The sequence below is a fragment of the Diplotaxodon limnothrissa genome, linkage group LG13 (genome assembly GCF_057381915.1).
Source record: "Diplotaxodon limnothrissa isolate DT_005_m linkage group LG13, D_limnothrissa_male_GT1.1, whole genome shotgun sequence".
In the NCBI taxonomy this organism is placed as follows: Eukaryota; Metazoa; Chordata; class Actinopteri; order Cichliformes; family Cichlidae; genus Diplotaxodon; species Diplotaxodon limnothrissa.
The window spans coordinates 2,905,295-2,928,300 of record NC_140608.1 but is presented as its reverse complement, the minus strand read 5'-3'; the positions used below and the strand labels follow the sequence as shown (position 1 = coordinate 2,928,300).

The 23,006-nt window shown below is 40.8% G+C and overlaps 1 protein-coding gene across 1 annotated transcript in view; it reads right to left on the bottom strand.

The window, feature by feature from the left end:
* cdh11 (cadherin 11, type 2, OB-cadherin (osteoblast)) overlaps nucleotides 1-23,006 on the bottom strand; it is a 95,257-nt gene that overhangs the window by 3,693 nt on the left and 68,558 nt on the right. The window contains exons 7-13 of the mRNA XM_085369627.1: nucleotides 21,683-21,850; nucleotides 15,879-16,066; nucleotides 5,327-5,440; nucleotides 5,072-5,211; nucleotides 4,499-4,635; nucleotides 2,538-2,659; nucleotides 2,280-2,397 (exon numbers count right to left, since the gene is read on the bottom strand). Coding sequence (XP_085225753.1) covers nucleotides 2,280-2,397; nucleotides 2,538-2,659; nucleotides 4,499-4,635; nucleotides 5,072-5,211; nucleotides 5,327-5,440; nucleotides 15,879-16,066; nucleotides 21,683-21,850 — 987 coding nt within the window. The remainder of the gene's footprint in view (nucleotides 1-2,279; nucleotides 2,398-2,537; nucleotides 2,660-4,498; nucleotides 4,636-5,071; nucleotides 5,212-5,326; nucleotides 5,441-15,878; nucleotides 16,067-21,682; nucleotides 21,851-23,006) is intronic.

The window sequence follows — 23,006 nt, the reverse complement described above, 5'->3', positions numbered from 1 at the left end:
CTTTTCATGCTTCCCAGTTGTTCTTTACGTGTGATCAGGTGTAACGACAATCTAAGAATTATACTTCCGTGAAATCTCTTAACATTTCCAGAGAGTTTACAAAGAAGTCAAATGGTGAATCACTGTAAGCTTTACTGTAGATTTACAATATAAAATCTTTGAGTCATGCAAAAAAACATGTTACATGTCACTTCCAGTACATTACAGGAAAAAGAAAAGGAAGATTAAAAAAAAGGTTCATAACTTCTAGCCAAAAGCTATGAAAGTTACTCCAAACCCCACTCCCCGATAGAAACATCTTTCTGTTACTGATGTCATTTGTTGCCTCCTGCCAACACAGCCACTGTCTGAAAGTTGTATGTGTGATGCAGTGTGCAGGTGCGTGCTTCTCAGTCCTCTGAGAGGCTCTGGACTCTTTTCTGTCTGTCTGCGTTTCTGTTACCGTGTGGTACTGAAAAGGTCACCCTTTTGCAGTGTTCTTCAATGATAGAAATCGCACACATTTCAAGCTGCTCATTTTAAGAACACACCTAGACTTCTGATAATATAAATCTTAGTTCAACACATATCACATTTCCACTTGTTATTGCTTTGTACTTCAGTATTTCACATCTTCTTCTATAAATAATAGGGCTGGTCAATATGTAATTTCAGCAGTGAAAAGGAAGGAAAACTAAAACGCATGCTACGACTCTTGATTTCTCTGTGCAGCTGGCGAAATGAGTGAAGAACAGGAAAAAATCACAGAAAAGGAACATTTAGTTGAAAAGAAATGTATGGGTCTGTGAGGTGAGTTTAGATTGGACTCGGGCTCGGTTAGTTTGAGAATGCAAGAAATGCACGGGGTGCATTTCGCCTGTCCTCTCTCTTCTCCACTCTTTCTGCTTTCCCACAGCCATTCAGAGTGGGTCCGTTTGTGCATCCCACCCCTACTCTATTCAGTGAGGAGGCTGATTAAAGGCTACACATTACAGGTCTGCGGTGAGCCTCCACCTTACAGTGGAATTCTATGTACTACTACATAGAGCAGTGCTGATGGAAGAAACAGCCCCTTTCCTGAGGAAATGAGACGGATACCTCAAATGAAAAATAAACTTCTGGTTTACTTGTGGTTCCTGAGATATTTCAAAGTAGAATGGAAGGCAGAGCCTTGATATTTCAGGTTCCACTTCTGTGGAATCAGCTTGCAGTCTGGATTTGGGAGACTCTACTTTCAAGATTAGTGTTAAAACTTTTCTTTTTGATAAAGTATATAGTTAAGGCTGGATCAGGTGACCCTGAATTCTCTCTTGGTTGCACTCAGTGTTTCTTGTCCACTCACCCTTTTCATAAATATGTGTTTATACACCACTCTGCATTAAATTAATAGTTATTATCAGTCTCTTTCACAGCGTGTTTTTCTTTTTGACCTGTCTTCCTTCCATGACCCTCAACATGTCAAAGCAGATGGCTGCTCCTCTCTGAGCCTGGTTCTGCCTGTTGTTCTTCCTGTTAAAAATACGTTTTTCCTTCCCATTGTCTTCAAGTGCTTGCTCACAGGGGGCCATGTGATGGTTGGAGTTTTCTGTATTATTCTAGGGTCTCCTACCTTACCTTACTTCTATAAAGCACCTCCAGTGGCTGCTGTTGTGATTTGGTGCTTTATGAATTGAATTGAACTGAAGAAACACTTGAACTTCTCCAGTGTTTAATGTAATAAAGGTTGTTATGGGATTAAATAAAGGTCTTTACATATGTACTATAGTCTCTCCAATTATTTTGGAGTGATTTATTCTTAAAATGTAATTTTACTCATCCACCTAAAATACCTGTATTTTCCCTATTGCAGTTTATTGAAACAACCTTTTTTTCAGTATCATGTGGCTTAAATCTATAGTAGTGTTCTCCGGATTACCTCGTTCTCTTTTCCTTTTTTTTCATCTTGCTCCCAGAACTAACAAAACTTAATTCAATCAGCTGGCCCCCGAAGATGTATGTACAGACGGACAGAGACCCCACTGCAATTAATACAGCCCGCAGGACATGTGTGCATTCATGTGCGTGTGAAATTCAGAGCACCTGCTGATTTCTACAAGGTACTGTAAGCCTCCATCTGGTTATGCTTTGATCTAATCTGAGTGAAAGGGGGAGAGAGAGCGAGAAGGAGACAGCAGATGAAGAAACGGTTAGACTGGCTAAAGAAAAGAATGGAAAGAGGAAGGGGAAACAATCAAAAAGCGGGGGGGGGGGGGAAGCGAAGAATTGGAAGGGATGGAGAAAATATTTTAAAGGTCATCTACCTCTGTTGTCTTTGAGGGAAAAGTTATGGTTATGAGCAACTTCTGGAGCAAGGTTGAATGTGAAGTGTTGCCTGTAAGCCATCTCATCCTTGTCCACTGCGCTCAATGTTTCGATGACCTAATACAAACAAATTAAAATGCAATTGGAAGGAAACAAATGAATGTAAATACTGTTTCTGGATACATTTAGCTTCACCATCATCCCACCAAACACGTGCATTTAAAAAAAAATTTATCATCTCACACAGAAAGCCTCACCTTTCCCGGTGCGACAGTTTCACACATGAGGACCTCATTGTTGGTCGCGAACTCTGGAGGGTTGTCATTAACATCTTTCACTTTGATGTTAACCCGCACTTTGGTGTCTTGGTGATGGCCCCCTGCATGTATAGTACACACAGTGCAGTGCAAAATCATCAGTATTTTGCTCCATATAAAAATTCAAAGCAGTGTTAAAGTTATTAAAGCCACAATGTCATTTTTATGTGAATTATTTGTGATTGTCTGTGTGTCTGTATTGTAATCCGCATTTGGCATCGAGTGAATGGAAAGACTGTGAATATTTTTCATCTAAATTGCCTGTCAATCAGTCAGCCACTCAGCCAGCTATTTATTATTTTGATTTGCAAAAATTATAGACGAGTTTCTGAGACATCAAAAAAAAAATACACTCAAACAGAATGGCACTCATTTAGTTGCAGCTCCCAGAAATGTCAAGTTATGCCTGCTGAAGATTAAATGAAGAAAAAAAAATGTGATGCAGACAGAATGATGTCTAAACAGCCAAAATAGACACAAAAAATACAACATCCAGAATATTAACTCAGAAAGATGGAGTGCACTTTTCTTGCTTTTCATCTTTAAAAAAGAAAACCCATCCATTTCAGTGCTGTACTGCCTTGCATATTTGCAATTTTAGTCAGTGTGATTTTCCACTACCCTGTCATTACTAGGCATTTATTTAGCTTCCCAGGGTCTGTATGTGGTTAGCATAGCCTGCAATGGTCCTAGCATTGTGGGCGGCAAGTCCGTTTCCATCTGTCCGTCTGGCGTCTAGCACACCACAGGGAAACCACGCAGCACTCTGCTAGTTTGAGCCCCAACCACAGAATACCAGGGTGGGGCCTCTGTGGCTTGAGGGAGGGTTGTTGGGGATAAAGCCAGGGAGGGAAAGCTCCAGAGGGCCTGTGGGTTGACTGGCATCTCCCCTGTTTCTTCCCCACGTATGCACTACAGTAGACTGTTAGGGTGGAGCTCATAATTAAAAGTTATAGCGGTGCTTTAACTGTATTTACTTCTCTTTTCATTTCTGTGGAGTTTTCACCAAAATTCTAATTTTCATGTAAAGTAAACTAAAAAATAAGCTCATTTAAAAAAAACAATTAAAATTAAGGAAAACAGTTTAGGTATAATAATAATAGTTAAAGTCTTGTTGTTGCCTTTTTTCTCTACTTGTTCTTTGCCCCCTTATACAATTAACATTTATCAAAAGCCAGCTCAGTGTAGCAGATCTTAGTTTTCATTTCTGGCTAGTTGCATACACTAACATTAGACACATTCCACTGAGTTATAGATGGGTACACTTATCAGAATGATACCACTAAGTCTCAGCTGTAAAGCGTGAAGTCAGTTCACCCCCTCTGATTCCAGACATGTAATTAGTTCATCAAGATTTAGGCTTTTTGCTGCTGACAAACATAGCAAAAGGGTTAACTTTAGTCCCACCAAGAGGAGAAAAAAATTACAGCCCGCAGCTTGAATCCACTTAAAGTCTGTACATAAGATGTCATGGAGTGTATCCAGCACCACAGGACGACAGCCCGGGCTTCGGATGCCAGCAAATGTACAGCCTGGTGGCTATCTGGGAATTTTCCATCTGTTTGTTCTTGTTTGACTTTTTCTTCTCATACTACATCAGCGTGTGTGGTTTCAGTAACAGAAATGACACAAAGGCTAAGTTCAAACACAGGGAGAAGCTCATTAACTCCCAGAATGGCTGAAAATAAAATAAAATTTGCACTTAGGTGTTTTTTCACTTCACATTCAATTGTATCATAAGGGTCTATGAGTCCAAACTGTATATATATTAACTTTTGCTATGCATATAATGATAAATAGAAGTGTGTCTGTGTAGGCCATATTTAACAGATCTATAGGGACTCATTTACCACACATCAGAATCAGTCCCAGTTGTCTTGTATTTCAGAGTGCATACATACCAATCTCTGTAGCTGACACAGATATATTATGCCAGGGCTGTGTTTCTCTGTCCAGTGGTTTTGTTGTGGTTATCATGCCATCTTCTGCGTTTATACTGAAGAACTGCTCTACATCTGTGTACCGAGGGATCATGTACCTATACAGAAAGTTAGGACTCATGAGTTATCGGCATTACACATACGAACTAATAGATTAAAAACAAAATACATATATACTACAATACGAAATACATATAGCATGCAGTGTTTTCGTTTTGTACTATTTTGAGAGTCTAATAGTCTAAATCCATTTTTACAAAATGAGTCTTGTTATGCCTTTGTCTTATTTTGCATCCTTGCTCTGTTGAAAACATCTTTAATAGATAATATTAAATAAAATATTCTACAGCCTAACATCATATGATGTTAGGCTGATGTGAGTCATATTGTTTGCTCAGTGTGGCTGAATGAAGGCTGAAAGTTTTTGTTTTATTTTTGTGATGTTCCACAGTGAAAAGGCAGTTTCTTTCACTGCCACAAGCCTGTCTTAATTAACGTGTTTGTGTGTTTTTATAGCGTGAACATCTCTGTTACCTGACAGGATTGTTGGCAACATCAGTGTCCTTAGCATGAACTCGCCCCACCGGAGTGCCTGGAGGGGCATTCTCCTCGACCTCAAAAGTGTAACTTGAAGCTATAAAGACAGGAGGCTCATCTGCATCCTCCACTGATATCTACGAGCATAAACACACAATAAGCAACAACCTGTAAGGGAGTTTCTCTGATATTTGTCTTTTTTTTTTTTTAAGTCTCAAACTCGTGTCATATATTTGTTGTTTTTATCTGTACCTTTATTGTGGCTTCATCTTTGTAAGGGCCCCAGGCAAGGAACTGGGGGTCAATGTGAGGGTTGGATCCTTCCACCTTCAGAGTGTATGACCTTTTTGTCTCAAAGTCCACCATCTGAGAAAAGGAAAGGAAATAGAAGCTATTAAAACAGCCCCCTCCTGTTTTTAACTGTAAACACTTGAAACCTTCTTTTCTTTTTTTGTCTTTTAATTAGTTTTATCTGCAGGAAAACACACACTACATCATTTGCTTTGTGAAGCGTATGTGCGCACTGTGCACTTTTAAAGCCTTGTGATAGGGGGAGCTGTTGCTGCACGAATAACAGCAGACACGTTAGTTGCAGTACTACAACTATCACAGACCAACAAAAGTAAAAGTAATCCAAATACCAACTTTAATTTCCAGATGGTTTGTTATCCATGATATAGCATATGATATGATTATTTTGGGACCAGAATGAATCATTGGGTTGTTTCTTTCCTGGCTTTTTTTTTTTTTTTTTATCGCCAGATGAAAACAATACCTGTCTGCCTTTAATGAGCTGGGATTAGGTTTGGGATTTTGGGACACCACATGATAAAGGGAATGGAAAGCAGGAGATGAAGCTTCAATCTAAGACCAAAAGAACAGCAGGCAGGTGACAGTTAGATTATTTTATCTATAATAATATCATCTAAATATCCATCCTTCAGATAGAGAGAGGTAAATTAAGCCTTACTTTACCATTTAAAGTCACTGTCATTGATTTACAATACCACTGGCAAGCCGATGTAAAACCCTTAGATTTAATACGCTCTTATTGAACTCAGCTTCAGCTCACTTACTGAGTATTGGTAGAAAACCCACTCACTTTTAATAGCTTCGATTTTGAATTGATTTGAGTGTGTGCTTTGAGGTATTATGCTCAATGTCAAAAGCGTACATTTTCCTCTCATCACATTTCCATTCAGTCATTAAATAATTAGCACATCAATTATAAAGCCATGACCCTCATCCAAACAGTCAGCCTCATGGTATGCATCTAATGAATTTTCCTCTCCATCCTACTGACTCCTTTTCTGATGTACAGGCTATATGCTACTGCAGGGGAAACTTTGGAGTCAACAAATGTGTTGGCAAGCATTGTATAAAAGCTGTGATACCCAAGAGGTTTTCGCTGCTATTATTACGAGGATTCGTGTGTTGCCAACAGCACTTGGCTGTGACTTCATCTGCAGCCCCGTCGTAGCCATAATCATAGTAGTAACACTCTTCTGGGTATCATTGCTATATTATAAACCCAGATAATAACCACTTTCCCTCGCTACTATTTTTCCAGCTGGTATGGGGACGTTAAACTGGCAAAGTCCCAGGAGCAAGCTTGATCTTTTCATTTTCAGGCTACCAACACTTAATGAAATCCCAGTGGGAGAGAGGGCTCATAAGCACAGTGTGAACCGTTAAAAGCAGAGAGAAGCTACTAGAGATTTATGAGGTTGACAAACTGGATGCTAAACAAGTCTACCGAAAGTAAATATTACGGATTTAAGCTGCTGATCGAAATGATTATCCTTTGCTGTGTGTTGAAGGCAGGCAGTCCAACTTATCACGGGTACATTGCCGAATCTAATATCGCACTGAAGGGATAAAATCCAAAGTGCGGTCTGTGATCCAACATGGAGGCAGGTAGATAATACCTTCTCTCAGTGGATTCTTCCACACTCATTCAGTTGCAGTACTATTCCACTGCTGTTGTCAGTGAAGGTGTTTAGTGTGATGATAGGTACAATAGTAGTAGAATAGATGTGACCCAGTTCTTTCATTTTCCCTTTTGCGTCACACTCTCACAGTCTCGTTTGTGCACTCTCTTTTTTTTACCCCAAATCCAGTATTTTCATTCTCTCCCTACTTTTGTAATCAGTGTGAGATGATAATAATAATAATAATTTTCACTATACTGTCCCCCCTTCCTATTGCCTTCTTGAAAACACAAGCAAACACACAGCTTCTTAATATTCTGTGGACTGGTTTCGTCAGGAGACAGTTGAAAGAGAATAGCTGATTAAAGCTCATCCCTGTGTGTGTGTGTGTGTGTGTGTCTGTGAAGAAAGTGAGAGAATAGAGATTAGCGAAGGCTACTCTTGACGTGTGAGTCTGCATGCGTGCTCTTGTGTGTGCAAATGAGTGCCTTTAATTTTGCGTGGCACTGCCTTCGGGGGGCAAAAGGCATTGATTTCCCCCGAGAGGCATCAAGACCCAATAATCTCAAATGTGCACGTGCACGTACACAAAATTACTACACAAACCCTGAGCTGAGATGCCATCATCAGATTGAGAGGAGTGTAAGTGAGGCTAGCAAGGTGAGAGCACCTCTCATTTGTCCTAATGCTCAGTTTAAATCACCATCAGGCTATTAAGCTGTTATTCCAAGAGACACAGGGAACTGTGACAAAGGATGCTCATGTCAGTCAGTGGCCTTGCACACAAACAGCATTTAAATGGGCATGGAACTGTGATTAGCTCAAGGCCATAAACTGTATATAAGAGATTGGCACAGCTACAGTGACTCCAGACTGCTAATAAGATAAGATAAGATAAGATAAGATAACTCTTTATTGTCATTGCACAGTCATACATAGTACAGTAGTACAATGAAATTGGAAAAACTGTCCTACGTCGGCACTACATATAACACAACACGACACGATATGACACATCACAACGTAACAAACAACACAACACAGTATATTAACTTAGTATAAAAAAGAAGAATAAGTGTATGTGTATTGCACACTGTTATTATTGCACATTAATTATTATTGCACCTTGTTATAAATATAAATATTATTGTTATCGTTTTAAACATTGTTACCTCCCCCTAAAAAGTCCAGGGAGGTATCCAGTCAGGTCAGCTATTTACATTGATCAGGGCTATTGCCCTGTTGTAAAAGCTGTCCTTGAGTCTATTTGTTCGGGACCTCAGCAGCCTGAACCTCCTGCCAGACGGCAGCAGCTTAAACACCCGGTGTCCTGGGTGTGTGCAGTCCCGTAGGATGCTGCGTGCCCTCTTGAGACAGCGAGTGCTGTACAGGTCCTTCAGGGAGGGAAGAGGATGTCCAATGATTTTTTGGGCCATGTTGATGACCCTCTGGAGTGCCTTTCTGTGTGCTGTGGTGCAGCTGGAGAACCACACACCGATGCAATATGTCAGCACACTTTCAATGGAGCAGCGGTAGAAGACGGTCAGCAGCTCCTTCTTCAGGTCCATTTTTCTGAGGATTCTCAGAAAGTGGAGACGCTGTTGGGCCTTCTTTAAGACCGCAGAGGTGTTAGAGCTCCATTGGAGGTCTGTGTCTATGTGCACACCCAGAAACTTGAAACTGGAGACCCTTTCCACGCACTCCCCGTTGATGCTGACAGGCTGCAGCTCGGACTTCCTCCTTCTGAAGTCAACTACCAGTTCTTTTGTTTTGGTGGTATTGAGGTCCAGGTTGTTGTCTGCACACCAATCTGACAGCCTCTGAACTTCAGCTCTGTATGCAGTCTCATCTCCCCCTGAGATGAGCCCCACCACAGTGGTATCATCTGCAAACTTGATGACTGTGTTGTCTGGGTGGGAACTAACACAGTCATGTGTGTACAGAGTGTACAGTAGGGGACTCAGTACACAGCCTTGTGGAGAGCCGGTGTTGAGGCTGAGGGCTGAGGAAAGATGAGGCCCCACTCTAACTCTCTGTACACGGTCTGAGAGGAAGTCTCTGATCCAGCGGCAGGTGGTGGAAGGAAGTCCAATTTCCAGCAGTTTATCTATTAGTCTGTCCGGGAGTATCGTATTGAAAGCAGAGCTAAAGTCAACAAAGAGCAGCCTGGCGTAACGGCCCTGCACTTCCAGGTGAGAGATGGTGGTGTGGAGCGTTGTAGCAATGGCATCTTCAGTTGATCTGTTAGCTCTGTATGCAAACTGGAGCGGGTCGAGTGTGGGTGGCAGGCAGGACATGATGTGACGTCGGACCAGTTTCTCAAAGCACTTCATTATAACAGGTGTTAGAGCAACTGGTCGGTAGTCGTTGAGGCTGCTAATGTTAGTACGCTTTGGCAGTGGGACAATTGTGGCTGACTTTAGGCACGGCGGGATGCAGGACTGGGACAGTGAAGTGTTGAAGATCTTAGTGAAGACCCCAGCCAGCTGGTCTGCACACTCTTTTAGGACCTTTGCGGTTACCCCATCTGGTCCGGTGGCCTTCCTGGGGTTCACTGCCCTCAGTGTGCGCCTCACCTCATATTCCTGCACTATGAGGCTTGGGCTGCTGCTGTCCGATGTTTTTGCTGCTGCTGCCTCTGGTCCCTTCACCTCAAAGCGTGCGAAGAAGTGGTTCAGCTCCTCTGCAAGCTCCGCGTTACCCTCAGTCAACGTGGTATTGCCAGGTTTGTAGTTGGTTAAGTGCTGAACTCCCTGCCATACCTGTCGTGAGTTGTTGGTGGTGAAGTGGTCTTCGATCCTTCTCTTGTACGCTGCCTTGGCCTCTCTGATGCCTCTTTTCAACTGAGATCTGGCTGCACTGTACTGCATACCATCACCGGATCTAAAAGCGGCGTCACGTTGCTTCAGCAGGACCTGGACCTCTTTAGTCATCCAGGGTTTCTGGTTGGAATACACCCGGAGACGTTTGTCCACAGTGACACTGTTGACACAGAAGTTAATATATGAGAGCACTGATGTTGTGTGCTCTTCAAGGTCCTGATGTTCGAACACGCTCCAGTCCGTGTTTTCAAAACAGTCCTGCAGCTGATGTGATGCACCTTCTGGCCAGGTTTTCACAGTTTTTGTGACTGGGGGGGCTCTTCTCCTAATGGGAGTGTATGCAGGGATCAACAGCATGGACATGTGGTCTGACAAACCTAGATGTGGTAGAGGGGTTGCTCTGTAGCCTTTTTGGATGTTGCTGTAGGCTTTATCCAATGTGTTTTTCCCCCTCGTTGCACATTTAATATGCTGTTCAAATCTGGGGAATACTGACCTTAAATCAGCATGGTTGAAGTCCCCAGCTATAATGTGCACTGCGTTTGGATGGGAGTTCTGCTGGTTGCTTATTGTCTTGTGCAGCTCCTCCATGGCAGAGTTAGCATTAGCATCGGGTGGTACATACACGGCCGTTACCATGACAACAGTAAACTCGCGAGGTATGTAGACGGGTCTGCACTTCACAGTCAAGTATTCCAAATCCGGGGAACAGTGGCTGTCTACAGTCTTTGTGTTTTTGCACCAGCTGTCATTGGTGTAGATGCATAAACCCCCTCCTTTGATCTTACCGGAGTGGCCGTTCCTGTCGTGACGGTGAACCGTGCGGCCTGCTAGCTCAATAGCCGAGTCCGGAATTGATGGCTGCAGCCAAGTCTCTGTGAGTAATATTATGCTGCTGTCCCGTACACACTTATTGACTGCAATTTGTAATCTCAGTTCGTCGATTTTGTTGGTTATGGACCTGACGTTGGAGAGGAAAATACTCGGAAGCGGTGGCTTAAATGGCTGTTTCTTTAGCCGAGCTAGTGGACCCGCCCTGCAGCCACGCTTTTGCCTCCTTTGTTTACGTTTCCTCTTTGTCTTGCCGCTGGGAAGAACCAACCACGGAGACCCTGGAGCTCTTATTATGTCCTCCGGAATGCTGTGAAAGTGGTGGTAGTCCGATGTAATGCTCCTTGCACAGCGTAATCCCAAACTCAAAAGGTCCTGACGACTGTAGGTGGACTCTACTCGATGTATAATGATAAAAAGCACACACATCCACACAGATACACGTAGAGAAAGTAAAAAACAAAACACCGAACGTAATGTTAAAGTCTCAACATTAGCAGTCTGGCTGCCATTGCATTGGCTGTTGGAACCAGAAGTGACCAAATTTTGATCACAGGGTTGGGTGCTAAGCTAGCTTCATAAACTGTGTGGGTCGAACTCACAGACACATGCAACCACTAATTCGTGCTAAGTAACAAAATAAAGTACAAGACTTTCACTCACCAAAACATAAACATAAACTGGTTACATGGTCTGCACCTTGTTATTCGTGGGATAATTCCACAAATTATACAAATACGGCAGTTACTGGCATTAGCATTGACAAGACCTTGACAGCCATTGATGATAGCTACCTATGTCTTCACACCTGTCAATCAAAGTTTCACAGTTAAAACCATATGTGTCTGTGCGGTTGTTATAAAGGGGAAAAGTATCCATGGAGGCCAACATTATTTTAGCACCAGGCTTTAAAATCTGCTTTTAGTTTACTTGGACATTTTAACCACAGATTGTAGATAAAAGACGGTCACCATGACATCACCCACTGGTTAGCGAAGTCCCATTGTGAACTCTCAAGCTGAGCATTTTTGTTGTTTGCTATCCTGGTGTTTCGGCATGATGAGCAAAGGGAGGATCTGTCTGTCAAATGCAATGACAGAGCAGAGATTATATATCTTATCTCATTGGAGTAACTAAAAAGTGTTGCTGGGTAGAAAGACATTGTGCCTAGCACGCAGGTACTGTAGACCTATTTTGGATAAGTGATGGATGGAAATATGAGCAAAGCCTTCAAATGTTTCAACTTATTTAAATTCAGTCATTGTTTAAACAAGTTCATGTATTTAAATGAGTCTAATTTTTGTGTCACAAAGATTAAATTCGGAATGTCTGTGTCTTTTTCTGTTCTTGCACACATGTATGCACATCTGCATATGTGTCTAACACTGCTGTTACAATGAGGTCACTTGTCTATACTTTCAGCTGTGTTGAGTAAGATGTTTACCATCGCTTTTAGCATTTCACAAGCAGAGAGGGTTCTTTGCGCTTGCTGTTGGATAAAGCCAAACACATGTCCACACACAACTGCACCCACGCAAACATAGTGCACCACTTTAGTGTAATCAGTTGATCTCATTTCTTTGATTGGAATCCCTTGCTTTTTTCCTAATCTGTCCGCTCAGCCAGGGGTTTCTAACAACTTCTTTGGGGGAATCATGGATAAAAGTGTCAGTATTTTGACTGTTCCAGTCTGTATTTCAGATTCTCTTCAAATCTAATAATGCTCTCCTGAGAGCTTTCAGTCATAACCATACTTGTATACTATTAGGTTATGCCTAAATTGTGCGTTAACTGCTTTGCTTCAGGGAACACGAATGGTAGCTATCAAGAGAGGAGAGCAGAATTATCACTCACTCATTTCTATGCTTAGTCTTAGTGACACCAGTGGGAAGAGTACTCCTAACCCTGGCAGTCTTAATGCCATCCTAGAGTTCTGACTTGGAAAGGATTCACTCATGCAGACGATTGTGAGGGAGGAAAAAAAAACATGAAACTGACTTGTATCGATTTATTCACACAGAGATTTTCCCACAGCATCAGTAAAAGCGAACTGTGGGTTAAGGGTGGCTGTTCTTTTAAGTAACGTCATTGCTGTCTGGATAGGGAATGCAACTTACCACAAATGGCATCGTAAATCATCCAAGCATATAATTACATATTTCAATATCAAGTCTTTTACTAAACTTGGACTTGGTTTGGAATTTAGGAAGAAAAGTCTTTCTGTCCCATTCTGAACAAAGAGAGATTTGAGTGTACATTTCATTACTATTTTTCCTGACACATTAACAATATGACCATAAAGGCTTTTTCTTTTTTTTAACTGAGAGATTCAGAGGTCGAATGTCCTAGAAGGGAGAAGCAGACTAGTACAGCTCAGTGGAAGATTCAGCTCATAATCCTGACCTGAAGCTACATATACAACAATGCTTCTGTGTGTGTGTGTGTGTGTGTGTGTGTTGTTCGTCAAAGAGAGAGAGAAAAAGAAGAAATGAGTGAAATTCTGCGTGTCTGACAGAGCATTGTGTGCATTTCTGATGGCCGGATCGACGGGGTACAGTTGAGAGAATAAGGGACTGGTTGTGTGCAGGCATTAGAAAGACAGAGACTGAGAAAAAGTAATTGTGTGTGCTGAGCTGGATCACTGAAAGCCACAGTTGTAGTATGTGTGTGTGTGCATGTGTGGGTTACAGTAACAGTGCAGAAGATGAGCTCTGTGGCCTAGGGAAGCATGAAAGTTAATGCACTCTCACTCTCACAGACACAACCATGGACTTTGGTGGTCATATCAAACAATATGAAACTGTGAAGGTTCAGAGAAGGGAATAGAACAACATTTCTGAGCTGCTTCAACCCTTTGCTTGATATTTTTATTTCTTTTTTTCTCTTTACTTGGCTTCACTTATTTCCTAATGCAGTACTTCAACACACAAATATGGACAGTGGTTTAAGTCTGGCTTGGCTGAGGTTAACATTAAACTGCTTTTTCTATAGAAAAAGTGCTGCCTCAACTACATTTCTCTGCTGGCAAATTGAAAAGTGTGCAATGACGCACGCATAGTTTCCATAAGAGCTAGCTGTTGAAGCAGCCACTGTCAAATAACAGACCTTTGACAAAACGTTCATTACCAGAAAGTCATATAACTATAACTTTCAGTGTAAAAGGCAAGCAAAACAGAGTTAAATAACTTTCTAATCCTTTAGACATTTGTATTTAATTGAAAATAAAACAAATAATGTTGAAAAGGAGAAATGTCATTCTCATTTTCCAAAATGTTCATTGCTTTAAAATGCTTAAAATCTATGTAAAAGACTGCATGGGTAAATAGTTCCAGATGAACATGTAATAATCTACCATTAGCAGCAAGTTTAGGGATTTCATCATCTAAACTATATAATATCATTAAAGGATTCAAAGAATCAAGACAAATCTCTGTAGGGAAACATAACGTCAAAAACCAATAATGAATGGCCATAATCTACGGACCCTTGGGTGGCACTGCATTAAAAACAGGCACTGCTCAGTAACAGAAATCACCGCATGGGCTCAGGAACTCTTCAGAATTTCACTGTCAGCAAACAGTTTAATGTTACATCCACAAATGTAAGTTAAAACTCAACTCAACCATGCAAAAAAACTGTTTATAAATAATGTCCAGAAAAGCTGCTCCTATATCTTGAAGGACATTGAAGATGAACTCGGGTGAAGTGAGAAACTATCCAACTGTAAAAATAAAAGTTGAAAGTGTTTTTGGAGATCATGGAGGAGCACAAGGACAGGGATTTTGGGGCTTATTATCTGCACCCATTTCTAAACCCAGCACCGGTGATAGATCTGGATTACTTTATTAGTACACATGGGTATCTCTGTACTGAAGGAAGGATATACCAAAAGGCTAACCTACTACCAACTACCCAAACAGAAAGTGCTTAGTCTAACTTTTTCGCATGTACATTTACTTGTGTAAATTCTTCAGTAGTTTGCATAACATAGTTCAACAGCCGGTAAGATGGCAGTAAAAATGTCAAAACTATGCTGACTCCAGTTTTCCCACTCCTCCCCTAGAACAGCTGTGAATGAGTTCAGTCAATTTTTTATTTTCTTTGGTTAACTGCAGCCCTCCTGTGAAGGCACCATTATTACTGTCTAATTAAAAAGGCTTTAGAGGACCAAAAGATGATGTATTTCACAGGAAATTTCCTTTTTTTTTAGCACGACAGTATCAAACTGAACATACTGATAAGATGCATTGCAATTCACTGCTTACATCAAATAAACATTCATCAGCCATTTTTTATTTGGTATACCTTTTCAGCTGCATGTAACAGCAAACTGGCTAGTTACATGAGAGCAACTACAGCAAGTTGTCAAGACAACCAGCTAAAGTTCAAACTAAATTTCACAATAGAGGGAAGAAAGGTGATTTAAGTGACTTTGAATGTTGCATGGCTGGTCTGAGACAGGCTGGTCTGAGTACTTGAGAAACTGCTGATCTACTGGGATTTTCCCACACAACCATCTCTGGGGTTTATAGATAATAGTCGAAAAAGCACGAAATATCCAGTGTGCGTCAGTTTCTGGGTTAAGATGCTTGTTGATGCGAGAAGTCACAGGAGAATGGCCAGACTGGGTAAAGCAGTCCAAAAAAGATTTGTCATAACCAAGGTAGTGACGGAATTTGGCATAGGCAACATGAAAGCATCCTGCCTTGTATTAACTGGCTCAGACTGGTGATGGTGATGTAAGATGGCGATGTGGGGGAATTATTTCCTCGCACATTTGCCTCTTAGTACCAACTGATTATAACTTAAATGACACACCCTACTCGAGAATTGTTGCTGATCATGTCTATTGCTTTGCCCCAACTTTGTTTTAATTTTATCACTTGATAAACCACAATCTAATAAAGTAAAATGAGCTTACTCATAAACCCATGGGAATCATTTGAGAATCCACTGAGCTTCAAATTGAGTTTCACCCTATTGTTTGGTTGTCCAGACCAATGCGTTACTCCTTTGAAAAACTACTAAAAACCCACTCTAAACTGTCATAATCAGCAAATACAGTCAGCATAACTAAAGGGCTAAATATTTTAAGAATTAGTTGGGGTCTAAAGAGATGGCAAAATAGTTAAGATAAATGAGTAACTTCCATCTGATGGACCAAATCCAAGGGAGAAAATGCAGTTTTAAGTTGCTAAGTTTCTTTCTTTCTTTTCTTACCTTCTTCAGTTTAATCACAGCTTCTCTGGTTTCGGAGTCTGTGGTCAGTTCAAACATGTTGATTCCGTCTCCATCTATTAAGCGGTAATTCACCAGCCCGTTGTCTCCAAGGTCGGGGTCTTTAGCTTTAAGACGGCCCACCTCCTCTCCTGCGACTTTATCCTCTGACACAGACATCGAGTACACACCTGGAATATAAAAATATGTGTGTCGGCTTCTTGGTGATGATAGTGATGACTTTTGGTCACAGCTTGCTTTTGTATTCAACACTGTTCAATTCTTGGCGGGTTGCCACTGTGTTTACTATCTGAGGCAGGGTCAGTTTTGGAGGGCAGTGAGGGATTAAAATGAACTATACCATCTGTCTCATATGGCCCAAAGGATATTAATATCCCCTGTAGTGTCAGGTGTGTGTGTGTTTGTGTGTGTGTGGGTATGTGAAGAAGCAGACACCTGGTTTCAAGAATGAGAACAGTATGACCATATGTCTACTCGCTCCCCTGGTTTTTTTCCCTTTTCTTCTGCTCTTATTATCTCTCCCCTCAGTTCAACCTGAACCACTCATCCCCATTTCATCTAATTTTACTTTAGCCTCTGCTTATTTTTTCATAACCCCCTAACCCCCCCCCCCCGCTCTCCTCTCAGCGCTATTATCTTATTTATTTTCTCTTCCCAAATCTTTCTTCCTCTATCTTTTCCACGCTTTACTATTCTTGTTTGTTTTTTCTCAATTCCTCCTCGCCTCTTCTTTGCCCCTTCCTACACCAAGATTTGGGCTGTACACCGTTAGCGTGTTTATCCTGCTCGTCCAGGTGTGGCAAACCTGTGAATCATGAAATTCAGTCTGTCATGTGGCTTCTGAGCGATTCACAGGACTTGATCCATTCAGCCTAAATCCCTCCTGCCACCCTCAGGCCTGTTACTTTTTCCTCACATCTCCATCGATCTTCACCAAATCCCTCTTCTCCATCTTTCGTCTTCATCTCTGTCCCTGCTTTTTAAACTCCTCTGTGCTGTTTGACTCTATTTACTAAGATCTTTGCCCTCTTTATCTCTCCTGTGCTTCTCCCTTTTCCATCCTCCCAAATCTCGTCATTCATCCTCACCTCTCCTCCCTCATCGTTCCATTTCTCGCATCCCTGTCTGTCCTCTTCTCCTCCTCTTTTTATGTACCATTTTGGCTAAAAGCTCATTTCATCCCTATCCCCCCACTTTGCCCCTTTTCTCTCTCTTCTCCTGTCATTCTATTCTTGCTTTTGCTAAGTAGCTTAACATCAATGACTTCTGGCGGATGAGTTAAACATTGTATGACAGAACACACAGGCAGCTTGGCATACCTGGCTGCAGGCTAAAATGAAGCGCGTCACATACAGGAAATGTACATTTACATTTAAAGATGACAGTTGAAGCAAATAGGAATTCACTGAGTTCATTATTGCAAAAAGTCAGGCACAGGTTAGTCTCCCATACCAGAGAGAGTGAGAGAGATTTCGGCTACTGTCATTACTCCCACAGACTATAAGCTCATAAACCAGCCATGTTCAAATATAAACACTAATGAAACATCTAATAAATGTAATTTGTGTAATGACCACAATCTCTTGGGTCGGGAATTTTATCTGATGACTGACTTTAGAACAATGATGTCTTTTATTACTCAGTAATTTCCTAGTCAGACTTGTGATTTTGATGTGTTGCGATATATGGAATTTAAACTCAGAAGCAAAGTTTGATGTCTGAAAAATAAATATGCCTGTGGTGTGGTTAATTATATCGTGGTGGGTGTGGACTGAGTTTTCAATTAAATAGTCTGTGCCTAAAGAGCACATAAAGCCTGGGTTTATAAAGATTAACCAAATTGCATAACAGCATATTTGTTTAAACTATCAACAGTAATCCCACCTATGCACACGTTTGAGGAGATTTCTACTCAAAATATTGTCACTCCTGATATTTTTATAAGTGTTTGGGCCCTTTATTTCATTTAAACAACTTGCATTTGAAATTACTGATTTATTAGAGCAGCAGAATATAGTTAGCGTTTGGGATTGGGGAATGGTAACACAATATTGTCCCCTGGAGCCTACAGGTGGCTGGTGGGACTGTGGAGGAGTTTAATAGTGGGCAGCAATGGTGCTGACATGGCAGAGGGAGAGAAGGGAAACTCTGCAGCTTAAACAGGCCACCACATTTGGATAGGACACGATGAGAGTGGGGCACATCACTATTGCTGTGTGATGCAATGCAGCTGTTTCCTGACTAAACTCACTCAAAGTCTTCATAGCATTCGTGTTTAAAGTGTTCTGCACACTTTGACTCGTCTTAGCTGACATAGGCTTCAGCCCCCTGCTAGCCCACATTGGAAAAGCAGTTAAAAAAAGTTATGCATTCTATTCTACTTAAATCTGAGAGAAGAGCTAAAACTAAAGTTCTAAGGTGAGTTTAATCTTTCCAAGATTTATGAGAATAGACAGTTCTGTAATAGAAGTCACTGAAGGTAAATGATGTGCAAATAGATATCGCCCAAAATATCTTTCACCACTTCAAATGCCTTTTTATTATCTGCTTTGTTCTCCATTGTTCCTGTTCAAACAAGAATGAGAGAGAAGCGCTGCAGCTGACATATATTAACAGTATTTAACAAAACCATCTCTGTCATGTCAGCCTAATAAAGACTGAAGTCAGAGAGAGTTAAAGAACAATCAATTGCTATTTGCCTTTGTTTTTCTGCTCCTACTCCTGTCTGTGCTGTGATGGATTTTTCGAGGCTGCAAACGAATGACGCTTGATAATGAGGTGAAAAGAGAGAGAATTGCAGGGACAGAAAGTCTCTGAGAGAAAGAGATATCAAGCCTTAGAGCGAAAAGAAAAAAATACAGCAGCTTGAATGGAAGCTGAAAAGCTGCTAGACAACAAGAGGGAGTCTAGCTGTGCCATATATATGCATTATTTTTCGGTGTGTTTTTATCTTTTTTATTTTTATTCCATCTTTGTATCTGTTTTATTTTTGCTGTCTCTCAGACTCCGTTTTTGTTTCGTGACTCTTATCTCATTTTCCATTTTTTTTCTTCCTCTCCTCTCTCTCACTCTGCCCAACTACTAAATAAGTAATCACTGTCCTCATTCACACCATCTGGGAGAATTTTCTTGCAGGTGGTTGTCCTGCTTTTACTTTTTATTTATTTATTTATTGACAAGGGTACCGAGTTCCACAACATATTGTTATTTGGTACATTGTCTTGCATTGCAGATGTAAAACTGCCAGTGATGCACAGGCAAGTATAATGTGGTTATTTAGATATAATGTGGCCTATGTGTGTGACTTGATCCTGTCTCCCGAATATTTTTCACCTGGCTCATGAAGAAAAGTGGATTGCAAAGCGTTCCATGGTTGGTAATGCACATATGCTGGCTTAAAGGAGATTATGAAGTGGGTTACTTTTTTTTTTTTTTTTTTTTTTTTTTTAGGTCAGTTACTAGTCTTTTGTTTAGAGTTTTCTACAAAATTTGCGTCAGCAAATCAGCCATTTACGGTTTTAGGCTCTCCCTTCATTTTTACACCATCTGTCACTATGTAAGAACATGTGGCATTATTAAAGAAACATGCATATGCCAGTATGGAAACTTCTATATATGCTTCTCGTGCTGGAGATGAAGTCTTGCCTTTTGAGCAGTTTTTCATTGCTCATAAAACTCTCCATCTAAACTCCCTCAAATGTCCTTTTGTTGTGGTCTACAGCATCACATTTCAGCTTTGCATTGCAACACAGCTGTCAGCTTGTTATAATATACAGGAACTGGAGTGGTGGTTTTGACTTTCTCTCTCTCTGCATCTCCCTGTCTTTTACATTATCTCCCTCACTGCTTCTGTTCATGTCTCTCCCTTTTCTTGCCTATTCAGCTTCTCCACAGGCTAAATCCTGATCCATCATCTCTTGTTTTCTCCCCATTTCTTCTCTCCATACATTCCTGAGGCTTTCTGCAGAATCTCTGCCAGGAGCCCTTCTGCTCAGCGCTATAGGAGGGAAGGACAGAACGATGAAGGAAAAAAGAGCCATAGCACAAAATGGCAAAGTTGGATATAATATGGAAAGGTGGACATGAAGGTCTGCTGGGAAGTGGTTGCAAAGAAAAATGCATTGGTGTGAATCCTTGCTGAGGTTTAGGATGTTTCTCTTTGAGGAGAACCAGAGAGGTTAAATCGTTCTATGAATATTTGCTATTTGGCTGTGCATGAGATGTGATCAGAAAGTTCAAAAAACCTTACCTGACATAAATTTGGCCAATCTCTCTTTCAACTTCTTCTCAGGCATCAAAGAAAACTTCCAGCATGGCTGCCATTTTTAAATATAAATTGCACTCTCTAGGTCCCGTTTGGACAACACTGTGCACTCTGCTGTTGCACTGTAGACCCCAAACTTACACAGATGACAAACATTATCTTTTGTTTCCAAACTGATCTGAATTTTTATGGAAGATCATTGCTGCTGATGAGAGCTGGCTCTCCGAAGGGATTCCGTGAAAAAGTCTTGAGTTCCCAAGCCTGAAGGAAGCACGTTGGGTGTGGAACAAGACCCAGAGAATGCTTATCATTTTTTCAGCATTCACAGAGTTGTGCACCAATAATTGGTTCCTCGGGGTGAGACTGTCAACACAGAGTTTTACTGTATTGTCCTGAGGCATTTGGGGGAAACATTCAGAGGAAATGGTCTGAACTGTCGTGCATGTCAGTGTGCCATTATGTGCCAGCACAGAGCACATTGAAAATGCAGGAGTTCTTTGGACTTACCACACAATATTTGCTCACCGCTTGCCCCTCCTCTCCATATTTATGTTGCATCCACTTCTGGAGATTTAAATCACATTGGAGGATCCAGCAGGATACTCAGAGGCACAAGCAAAAGGTAACCTGACAGGACATGGCAACCGTGGTGGAAATGGTACAGACTTTCGCAAAACTTGAATGGGAGATCATCATTATCCAAACGAGGTAAGGTTGATGAGTTTTAGAAGTCCATTTCCAAAACTTCCAAATCATATAGAATGGATTTACAGCAGATGGGCATTTTTTGAATTTGTACAGTATTAAATGGAACTAGAGAACTCACTATCATTGTACTGGTTGTGTATTTTGTCACCGAGGACAAATCGGTATTTTGTCACCGAGCAAATAAAATAAAATAATTTTTATCAGTTAATAGAATCATTGGCAGTTCTGTATCATCTTTTATACAGAGAAATAGATTCAGATAAAAATATAAACTTCTCATAAAAAATGTTAAAAAAAAAAAAGAATTTAAAAAATATTCAAATTTTGTGCCTCTGTCTCCTTCCTCGCATCAAATCTACTGTTCTTCACAAATCCAGAGATCTGCTTTTTTCATTGCGCTGCTAATATCTAATTCAACCAATGCCCTAGGGAACTTCTAGCTAGTATCCAAAGACAGTCATACATGTTGGGGGATACTCCAGGATCCCAATAAAGACTCTTTTTAAATAATTCTTTTTTTTTTTTGCCTAAAGTTACCTCACTACTTTGTAAGTTGCAAACTAATGACACCATGCACTTGATGTGTATTGAATGCCCTTGCACTGACCTTTGGTGATTATTGCATAGTGCAGAAAAGGCTAGGAAGATGCAGACTGGAAGTTCAGATAGTGTAATAGCTCTGCTGTCATTTGGTAAAAGGTCTGACACTTTCACACCTCTAATGGAAATGCCTAACCCAAGGAAAATGACGTACAGCTACACAATACAGTATATATTATCGATGGATAACTAGAAAACGTAGGCGTTTACTCACTCTGTGGAAATTTTGGAGGGTTATCGTTGACATCTGTGAGGGTGATTTTAACTTCTGTGGTCCCTGACAGCCCTCCCATGTGACCACCCATGTCTTTGGCCTGGATGACGACATCGTACTCCTGGCGGGCCTCACGGTCCATGTTTGGCAAGGCAGTACGAATTATACCTGAGCAGACAGAGTGGTAACATGACATTAATGCTAAAATAAGGCTTTCTTTTAGCCATTCTGGAAAACACAACCACTGGAAGCTTGTGGGTGAGGTTTTATGGATTTTTGAATGATGAAAAAAACAGCAGATGTCTGCATATCTACTCTTGTGTTGTATATGCTACTGTACTCGTGTTTTGTCACACCATGTACAACATGTGCATTTTACGTCATGTCATTACAAATTATTAAGAATTACAATAAGGAATTGTATACCTGTTGAAATTAATAAATGAAAATGTTAAACAAATCCCACTTTGAAAACACTATCATTGCTAAGTAAAAACTACCAATTTACAACGAATTTATTCCAAGATTCTTCATTTTGTAAGAGAACGCATCATCACTCATCATTTAAATAAATAAGAACTCTAGTAGAACATTTGTGAAGTCTTATTTTTATCTATTTCAAGCCCCAGTGATTTTTGTCTGTTTAATTCATCACCCACTACTCTCTTTCCATCTCTCTCTTTCTTTCTGCACATGTCTAGCTGCAGTGTCAGAGAGGCTTTCTGTTGTCATATTATGCCAAAAGTGTGTGCGTATGTCTGTGACAGCATGGAAAGCTGATAATCTCCAAACCAATTAGAAATGTGAGCTATGGATTTGAGCCAGTCAAATACCCAACACTGGTTTGATTAGCCAGATTTACTCTGCCCAAATCTCTCTGCCTCTCTGTGCCCTAACCACTCACTTTCCATGAACTATCTCTCTGTAAACCAATTTCTCTCTCCTTCTCTACCCTAACCTCTCACTTTCAGTTCTTCTTCACTCTCTCTGACCTAGCATAGCTCAGTGTTTGCCCTAACCTCTTTCCTTACATCCAATTTCCTCTTTTAATGCAAACCCAAATATTAGGCCTCAGCTCTGCAGGGACCAAAGCTGAATGTCCACTGGGGACCTCTTTCTACAGCTTGCCTTCTTTTCCTCACCAATTTCATTGGAAAGGATGTCTTGTTACACGATCCCTCTAGCACAGAGTTCTTGGCTTTTTTACATTAAGAGCAGTAGATGGAAATGTGAAAGAATAAAAAAAAAAAAGTTTTGAGTTTGGTTTTTGCAGCAATCAGTTTTGATGAGACGCCTGGCAGATGGCACTACAATATTAGAGTTT